The 9,821-nt window shown below is 40.8% G+C and overlaps 1 protein-coding gene across 1 annotated transcript; it reads left to right on the forward strand.

Annotated features, from left to right (window-relative positions):
* Positions 1-628: 628 nt before the first annotated feature.
* LOC150079195 (general transcription factor II-I repeat domain-containing protein 2B-like) lies at positions 629-9,496 on the forward strand. Its single transcript, XM_090382990.1, has 2 exons — positions 629-728; positions 8,949-9,496. The coding sequence occupies exons 1-2, from the start codon at positions 629-631 to the stop codon at positions 9,494-9,496; spliced, it is 648 nt and encodes a 215-aa protein (XP_090239116.1).
* The last annotated feature ends 325 nt before the right edge of the window (positions 9,497-9,821 follow it).

The following is a 9,821-nucleotide window of genomic DNA, read 5'->3' on the forward strand; positions in this document are numbered from 1 at the left end:
AGATGCTGAGGTTTCTGGGTATCGGCTTTAACTTGTTTTGGGAGGAGACAGTCCTTGAGATGGTAGATCAGATTTTATCTTGGTGGCTGAAAATGTATCAAGCACTTTTCCAAGGATGGTTGTCTGGGACCTGAGCTCTTCATTAACTTATCAGAGCTTTTCATTCTAGCCCACAGCTCCTGCACAGTATTCGATGCAGACTTGGTAAATCTGTTATTGTCGTGGTTTAGAAATGCTACTAATTTTTATGCAATGTAGAGATCACTTGATGAAGGGATCAGGAGTCAGCAGAATCACCACCAGCAGGGTTAGAGGAAGCAGGAATAGCAAGCCTGTTTGAGGATGGGAGTCCTGTTTTTTTTTTTTTTTTTTTTTTTTTTGTAGTTGTTGGCGCATTGGCTTCTGTGGCCATAGTGCACCTCCCAAGGTTTTTGCAGTACTTTGATCCAAGCCCGAGGCGGGATCCGAACCTGTGACCTTTGGGTTGCCAGGCAGGCACTTTACCCACCCGGCTAGGAGTCCAGATGCAACAGTCCGCACAAGAGCAGAGAGTGACGGAGTAGCTTCTGGAGCTAATGCGGATGATATAGTTGAGGTAGCCAGATTGGAAGAAGTAGAGGAAGTTAGGATGGTTGGAAGAGCAGAAGCTGGAGAGGATGAGGATGCAGGACAAGCTGGAGTGGAAGGAGAAACAGGGACAGCAGGTTGGAGGGATGAAGATGGAGCAGGTTGTTTGTTTGTTTGTTATTTGGTTTTAGGAGCATTAGCAACTAAGGCCATATTGCTCCGGGATATGCAGTGGTCATTCCCTGACCTTCCCGCATTCTCCATATTTGGTGGTGACGGGCTCGAACCCCGGTCTAATCAAGAAGCGTGTGCTACGCACTACAGGAGCAGTTTTTGCAGTAGAAGAGGGAGCAGGAGAAGCAGAGGCAAGCGATTCCAAGATGGAGGCAGCAACTGGAGTAGAGATTCTGAAGTCAGGTTTAGCTGCAATTGATTGTTCGGGATCAACAGAGAAGTGTTCTGCCATTATCATCAACTGGAGAAGGAGAGTGGAGCAAAGCATCAACTGCTAGTGAGCAAAGAGGACAGACCCCAGATCTCTTTTTACTCTTCTTCTTCTTTTTCTGAGATCAGCTGTTTGCCTTAAGGGGAAGAGGAGATTGGCTGGATCCAAGTCCTCACCTGTGGAGGTGCTAGATTCCTCATGGTAACTGATGTCAGATGCACGTTATCGGTCATTCACAACGAAAATTTTCAGCGTGCTGAGAACAGTACTGATTTTTCAGGCAGTCTCCTGAAGAGGGTCTACTGAAAAAAAATCACAATCTACCAAAAATTACAATTCAAACTTTTGCCATGGGAGCAGCAAGACACGCAAGGAAGGAATTAGCATAGGATGTTCCATAGTGGCACATTAGCATTAATAGAGGCATACAATGCAAGAAAGCAAGCTTATGCAGCATCAGCCCCTCCATTCGTTCCAAATGCCTGTCCAGCTCAACCTTAAATTTTATTTAGGCTATCAACTTGCACAACAAAAGATGGAAGTCTGTTCCACCAATCAACCACCTGCTGGCTAAAGGCAAACTTCCACACATCTATTCTACAACTGTCTTTCTTCACTTTGAATCTATGTGCCCTCAGGTTTTAAATCTGAGCAAAAGGAAGAATCCCATCAGCATCCAGCTTGCTTAACCCATTCAAGAACTTAATCAGATCGACTCGTAGGTGCCTACTCTCCAGGCACTGCAATTTGCAGAACTTCAGCCTTTCTTGGTAAGAGCACCCCTTTGTTCCCCTCACCAACCTGCCCTTCCTTATACCATTCTAGCAACTCTACATCCTTCCTGAAATGAGGCCTCCAGACCTGAACACAGTACTCTAGGTGCACCCTGACCATTATCTTGTCCAACAGGATAAACACCTCCCTGGCCCTGCTAGCAAAATTCCTATTTATCATTGACAAGATTCCATGACCTGCCCTGGCAGCCGGTCTGCACTGCTCAGCAAACTTCATATATTTGACTGCACAATTACCCCAGGTCTTTTCCACTTCCCTGAGTGTAGTACCACACAGTTGGTATGTTTCTCTTGGGTTATTGCTACCCATATGCAGTACTTTGCATTTGTCAATGTTAAACTTCAGTTGCCACTTCTCAGCCCATTTGCCCAAATTATCTAGATCCAATTGGAATAGCATACTGCCTTTACTGTTGTTAACAACCCTGCCAACCTTTGTATCATCTGAAAACTTGGACATTATTCCTGATATACCTTCATCAATATCATTGATGAAGGTATATCAGGATTAATGTCCAAGTTTTGGCCAATGGGATCCACACCGAACCATGGAGAACTCTACTAATAACATTTGTCGACGAAGAGCAGTGTCCATTGATTACCACTCTCTGTCGTCTCCCAGAAAACCATCCCTTTATCCATTGTAGCAACGTAATGCCATACCTATGCAATTTGTACAGCAGTCTTCCGTATGCAACAGTATCAAGAGCTTTCCTGAAATTAAAATGTATGATATCAAAATTATTTTTGACATTCATTTCCTTTGTGACCACATCATAGTATCCAATCAAATTGGTCAGACAAGACCTGCCTTTAACAAACCCATGCTGTGTCTTAACTAGTGCTGCAGTCTTGTCTAATGCAATGTTTAGTATTAGCATTAGTAGAGGCATATGAGGCAAGAAAGCAAGCTTATGCAGCATCAGCCAAAAAAAAAAAAAAAAAAACTTCCACTTCACCACTCCATTCGTTCGAAATACCTGTCAAGCTGAGCCTTAAATTTATTTAGGCTATCAACTTCCAAAACAAGGGATGGAAGACTGTTCCACCAACCAACTACCTGCTGGCTAAAGGCAAATTTCTGCACATCTATCCTACATCTGTCTTTCCTCAATTTGAATTTATGCCCTCTCAGGTGATTATTCTGAGTAAGAGGAAGAATCCCATCAGCATTGGGCATGCTCAAACCATTCAAGGCTTTATACAACTCTATCAGATCACCTCGCCGGTGCCTATTCTCCAGACACTGTAATTTGTAAAATTTAAGCCTTTCTTCGTAAGAGCAACCCTTTGTTCCATTCACTAATCTTGTTGACCTTCTCTGTACTCATTCCAGCAGCTCTATATCCTTCTTGAAATGAGGCCTCCAGACCTGTATACAGTACTCAATGTGTGGCCTAACCATTGCCTTATAAAAGGGAATAATCACCTCCTTATCCCTGCTAGAAAAATTCCTGTATATCATTGACAAGACACCATGAGCTACTCTTGCAGCCCGTCTGCACTGCTCAGAGAACTTCATATCTGCCTGCACCATTACCCCCAGGTCCTTTTCATTCTCTACCACTGTCAGTGTAGTACCACTGAGTTGATACGTTGCTCTGGAGTTACTGTTTCCCATATGTAGTACTTTACATTTGTCAATGTTAAACTTCATTTGCCACCTCTCAGCCCATCTGCTCAACCTTTCCAGATCCTGTTGCAGCAGCATAGTGTAAGTAGTGTCCTTAAAAACCCTGCCAACCTTTGTTTTGTCTGCAAACTTGGGCATTAAGCTTGATATACCAACGTCAATATCAAATTTTAATACAGAAAACAACAATGGACCCAACACTGAACCCTGAGGGACTCCACTAATAACATGAGTCCACAATGAGCAGTGTCCATTGATTACCACTCTCTGTCTTTTCCCACACAACCCTCCCTTTATCCATAGCAGCAATTTGCCTCCACTGCCACAGTGCTCCAATTTGTGAAGCAGTCTTTCATGTGCATCTGGTCTTGGCGCATTATAGCCTTAGTAGCTGATGCGCCAATAAAACCAAAAAACCCAAAAAAAACCCAAACCCTCATGTGCAACAGTATCAAAAGCCTTTCTAAGGTCCAAATATATGAGGTCAAAGCTATTCCCTGCATCCAGTTCCTTTGTGACCACATCATAATATCCAATCAAATTAGTCAGGAAAGACTTCCCCTTAACAAAAGCATGCTGTGTCTGAGCTATAACTGAAGTCTTGTCTAGATGATCCTGCAGTGCTTCTTTAACCAGTGCCTCCATTAATTTTCCTGGAACAGAAGTTAAACTAACAGGTCAATAATTATTTGTGTCGCCCTTTGATCCTCCTTTGTGAATTAGGATCACATTTGCACATCTCCAGTCTGTGGGTACCTCCCCTGAGTCCAAGGAAGCTCTCATAATTATGGCTAAGGGTTTGCTTACTTCCTCTGCTGCCTCCTTTAATATAACTGGATAGATCCCATCCACCCAGGGTGCCTTTTTCATGTTTATCCTCAACAATTTTTCCTCCCAGTTATTACAAAATCATCTAGCTCTGCTAGAATTTACTTCACCTCTGGCATTCCCCTCCCTGAAGAACTCCTCATGTGTGAATGTAGATGCAAAATACTCGTTTAGTTTGTTAGCCACCTGAGTAGGATCCTCAACTGTTGAAGCATCAATATCCAGTGGACCAATCTGATTCATCCCCTTCCTTCTAGAGTTTACATAAGTAAAGAACTCTTTGCTGTTTTTCTTTGCATCCTTTGTCAAGGATTTCTCATTATCTGCCTTTGCCTGCCTAATCTCCTTTGTGACTTGGTTACAGACCAGCTTATATCTATCATAGGCTTCCATGCCACCCATTAATTTATATGTATCCCATGCATTTTTCTTCTCTGCCCTGTCTCATTAGTCCATCTGACATCCATTTAGGCCTAAACCTTGAACAATATTTCTTAGTTGGTATGTAAAGCCTAGTAGCTTCCAAGATAATTCTTTGAATGCTTCCCATTTTGAATTTTCTGTTGGTAACATCATAAGTTATGTATAGAATTTAAATGCTGTCTCAGACCACCGTAGTCGCCTTTATGAAAGCAAAAACCCTTTTCTTTACAACTGATGGTAGTTAACTCTTTGAGTAAATCCCACTTCAGCACACTGTGATCACTGCCACCTAGTGGTTCCTTTATCTGCAGATTCTGAATGCATGAAGAATCACTACTGATAATCAGGTCAAGAGTATTACTCCCTCTAGTTGTAGTCTTGATCTGATTATCAGTACTGATTCTTCATGCATTAAGAATTTGCAGAAAAGGACCTGGGGGTAATTGTGCAGGGAGATATGAAGTTTTCTGAGCAGTGCAGATGGTCTGCAAGAGTAGCTCATGGTGTCTTGTCAATAATATACAGGAATGTTTCTAGCAGAGATAAGGAGGTGATTATCCCCTTGTATAAGGCATTGGTCAGGCCACACCTTGAGAACTGTATACAGGTCTGGAGGTCACATTTTAAGAAGGATGTAGAGCTGTTGGAAGGAGTACAAAGAAGGGGGCAACAAGATTAGTGAATGGAACAAAGGGTTGCTCTTACGAAGAAAGGCTTAAGTTTTGCAGATTACAGTGTCTGAAGACTAGGCACCTGTGAGGTGATCTGATTGGGGTGTATAAAGCCTTGAATAGTTTGAGCATGCTCAATGCTGATGGGATTCTTCCTCTTGCTCAGAATAATCGCCTGAGAGGGCATAAATTCAAATTGAGGAAAGACAGTTGTAGGATAGATGTGAGGAAGTTTGGCTTTAGCCAGCAGGTAGTTGATTGGTGGAACAGACTTCCATCTTTTGTTGTGGAAGTTGATAGCCTAAATAAATTTAAGGCTGAGCTGGACAGGTGTTTGGCAAGAATGGATGGGTGAAATGGGAGTGTTTTTTTTTTTTTTGGCTGATTCTGCATAAGCTTGCTTTCTTGCATCGTATGCCTCTACTAATGCTAATGCTAATATTAAATCTAAGGCAGTGCATCCAATCAACATGGATGACCAGTGCAATGTTGAGTCAGTTTGCGGGTGATCACTGGGAAAACAAAACTGAGAGTAGGAGAGTGTTATAGGTCTGATGAGTATATCAAACAGCTATACAAGGAAACAGAGTGGGCCAGTAAATTAGAATGTCTTATAATGGGATATTTTAACTTTCCAGATGTTGACTTGAATTTGTGGGTTGGTCACTAATGCACTAGCAAGACTTTTCTTGGATGACTTTTCCTACAGCAACATGTTAGAGAGGAAATAAGAGGAAGCAATACTCTTGATTTGGTTATCAGCAGTTATTCTATATATATTAAGAATCTGCAGGTAAAAGATCCACTGGGTGGCAGCAATCACTAATGTGGAATTTAATTAAATACACAACTACAAGGGTAAAGCCAGTGGCATAGCCAGGGTAGAGTCAGCTGGTACATTGTAACCCCCTGACACCAAAATCTTGTATTGTGGCACTTTTTGTTTAGAAAAGTAATATAACGATATACATTGAATAAATCCTTAAGTAAGTTGTACAATGTTTTTAAAAATATTAAACTTTATATTCCTAATTCATCGTTCTTTACAATTAAATTACATATGGCATACATTATCTTTAACAATCATTAACACACTTGTGCCACTTACAATAGTGACACCCACCCCAACTAGCCTCTAGCAACAGGCTCACTTTCCACATGTGATTTCTCCTGGGTGTCATATTTCTTGAGGATTTCAAGAGGTTTATGTGCTGCTCATTTTATCTGACATGAAAAAGGCCTATAAGGGAGATATTACTGTGCTAACCAGGGGCACGTCTAAATTGCAGACCCTTCGATCCTCATGTATGTCGATGACGGTCTGAAACTGACCATTTTATTGGGGAGAACTCCCTCCTGTAATTAGCGTTTACCCTGTGGGGTTTAGAGAAACATTAAATAATCAGACAGAGTAAAGCATCTATTTCAGTCACTCCGAAGCATGCAGTTTCATTAAATTCATGGTTTTGAGATTCATTTGCCATTTTCACAACTTTCCAACCTTGTCTATTGCTTTTTTTTCTATACAGCTAACAGGACCCTGACTTTGTTGCTGTCCAAGAATAACACATTTTATAAAACTTCTATATGTATCTGTTCTGTTTTTGTTTGTGGTGGGAAAATTTGTTGCAAAGTTCCTTGAAGAATGCCCTTCAAATGGCAAATACCTATATAATAAACCTATATACATTAAATAAACCCTGACGGGCAAAAAAACTGCTATCACTTGTGAATTTTGCAAATAGTGTGTTTTGCACTGCATTTCGGGTTGCAGAAATGTTTGAAATGCATTAGGTGGGATATATATCTCTGTGAATGAAATCCAATAAAAAGGCTCCACCTGATAAACCTAATTGCCATAATATTATTATTAGCCATATAATACAAGGAAGCCTGAGGCTTATGCTACATCAGCCAAAAAAATTTTGAGTTACCCAGAGAAACAGAGAGAGAAGTAGAAGGGGAATCACCAAGAAAGAGAAGAATGATGATATCCAGCTCAGGACCCTGGGTGGCCAAGACCATACTCACCAGATGTGAGCCACTGGATCTTCCCAAAGGGCAAAATGTATAATTAATGGAAATACGAGAAATCATGCAAATGGCAATCATGACAACCAAACATTCATTTTATTGCATTTACGTGTACAAACTGAAATGTCAAGTTAACGTAATAGTATTATCTACTGTAAATCAACAAAATAAGTCCTCAATATTTTGTTGTTCCTCCTCGAGCTGCAATTACAGCCTTGCAAACGATCTGGCATAGAGTTAATCAACTTCTGGATATACGGTTGCCTAATTTCGTGGTACCACACCCTTACAATGCTCTCCTGCAGCTGAATCTTACTTGTTGGCTTCTTCTGAGCAATTTTAGAAGACATTACATACCAGCAATTTTCAATAGGGTTCAAATCTGTCTTGTTACTGGGCCAGCCAACACTGTAATGCCGGCATTTCTGAGGTATGGCTGCACCTTAAGGGAGAAAAATGAGGGAAAACATTGATGTATGTTTTAAGCCTTGTGAGACAAGAAAATAAACTCATCATTAAATCTAAATAGCATAAAACTTACCAATTTTGCTGTGTGGCAAGGTGCTGAGTCCTGTTGAAAAATGCAGTCTTGGACATCTGTGTGGTGATCCCTAATAACGGGTTTCAGGCACTCCTCCAAGATAGCAGTGTAGGTTTGTGCATTCACCGTTCCATTAATGAACTTAATTTGCCTCACCCCTTTGCTTATTATGCATCCTCAGACCATCTGACCAGCGGGGAACTTTACAGTCGGTGTAATGCAGTCAGGATGGTATGCTTCCTACTTTCACCTTCTAACATAGCTTCCCATTCAAGCCATGCAGGTTGAATTTCAATTTGTCAGAAAAGATGACGGTGTTCCATTGCTCTTTTGTCCATGAAACATGCATTTTAGCCCAAGCAAGTCACCTCTTCCTCATTTGTTGGGTCAACAAAGGCTTCTTCTTGAGCTGATAGGCATGCAGACCACATTCCGAAAGCTGTCTCTGGATAGTTCGTGCACTTGTTTCAACACCAGAAGCCACCTCAAAGTCTGGTTGGATACATTGTAATGCAAGTGAGCTAATATCTGTGTTGCAGTTTCTATTTAATAGTCAGTAAGCAAACAGTTTTGTGTTGTGACTCTTATATACATGTGTTTCTGACATGATGTCGCTTTCCAAGCCAACCAGAAAAAGAAAGGTTGTCGATGAGGGGAGACAATTCCAAGAAAGATGGGAATTGAGTTACTTTTGCACACGAGGTAAAATTGTGTATATTATTTGCAATGAATCGATTAGTGTCGTCAAAGAGTACAATATTAAAAGACACTATGATACAATTCACAAAGAAAAATTTTCCCACTTCGAGGGTAAATTATGAGAAGAAAAACTAAAAGATATGAAGAACTCACTTCAAAGGCAGCAAAATGTAATTACAAAAATTAAAGAAGGAAGTGAATCAGTAGTGAAAACCAGTTATGAAATCAGCTATTTACTGGCAAAACATTCCAAACATTTCAGTGCAGGCTCCATGATAAAAGCAGCTGAAAATGTCTGTCCCGGAAATGTAAGTGTTCAAAGAAATTTTGTTGCCAAGAAAAGCAGTGGCTGAAAGGATAACCGAGATAGCAGACAACTTGCATGAACAACTGCAGGAAGCATCCACAACGTTTCAATGTTTTTCAATTGCACTTGACGAAAGTAACGATATTCAAGATGTGCCGCAAGTTGCACTGTTTCTTCGAGCCTGCGATGACAATTTGAAAGTAATTGAAGAGTTTTTAGAAATGATTCCCATCCATGGAATTACTACTGTGGAAGACATATGTGACGCTGTATGGAGCATTCTGGAGAAATACACGCTTCCTCTCAAGAGACTCCTGCCTGTGACAACCAATAATGCTCGAGCGATGACAGGTAAAGTCAAAGGATTTGTATCAACACTAGAAGCAAAACTAAAGGATGAGTATCTGGACAAACAAAAATTACAATCTTTCCACTGCATTATTCATCAGCAGGTTCTGTGTTTCGAAAATACTGAAAATGGACTTTTTGCTCAAAACTGTGAACTTCATTTGGTCCAGAGAACTGAATCGCCGCCAGTTTGCTCTCCTTCTTAAGAACTTGGAAAGTGAATTTGAAGGGCTGCTGTACTACAACACAGAGGTTCGTTGATGGTCTTACCACAACATACTAAAGAGGCTTTTTTTTTAATTTTGGAACAAATAATACTGTTCCTAGAAATGAAAGGTCGGGATGTATCGCTTCTGAAGTATCAGTCTTGGGTACAAGATCTCGCCTACCTAGTAGCTTTTTTTTTTTTTTTATGAAAACCCCAAACACGAAAGGTATCAAAACCTATAGTACTTAGTACCATTCATGGGTTGAAGGAGAAGTATGGAGGGAGGGGGATGCCGGAAACTTTGCTCTAGAGACTAAACATGG

Source organism: Mastigoproctus giganteus, chromosome 10, assembly GCF_048544385.1.
Source record: "Mastigoproctus giganteus isolate SK-2022 chromosome 10, ASM4854438v1, whole genome shotgun sequence".
In the NCBI taxonomy this organism is placed as follows: Eukaryota; Metazoa; Arthropoda; class Arachnida; order Uropygi; family Thelyphonidae; genus Mastigoproctus; species Mastigoproctus giganteus.

Excerpts from the sequence above, each read along its gene's own strand:
- LOC150079195 (XM_090382990.1), top strand. The coding sequence starts at position 629 with ATGGTTGGAAGAGCAGAAGCTGGAGAGGATGAGGATGCAGGACAAGCT. Across the intron at positions 729-8,948 it reads GAGGGATGAAGATGGAGCAG|TGTTCAAAGAAATTTTGTTG; the intron begins GTTGTTTGTTTG and ends CGGAAATGTAAG.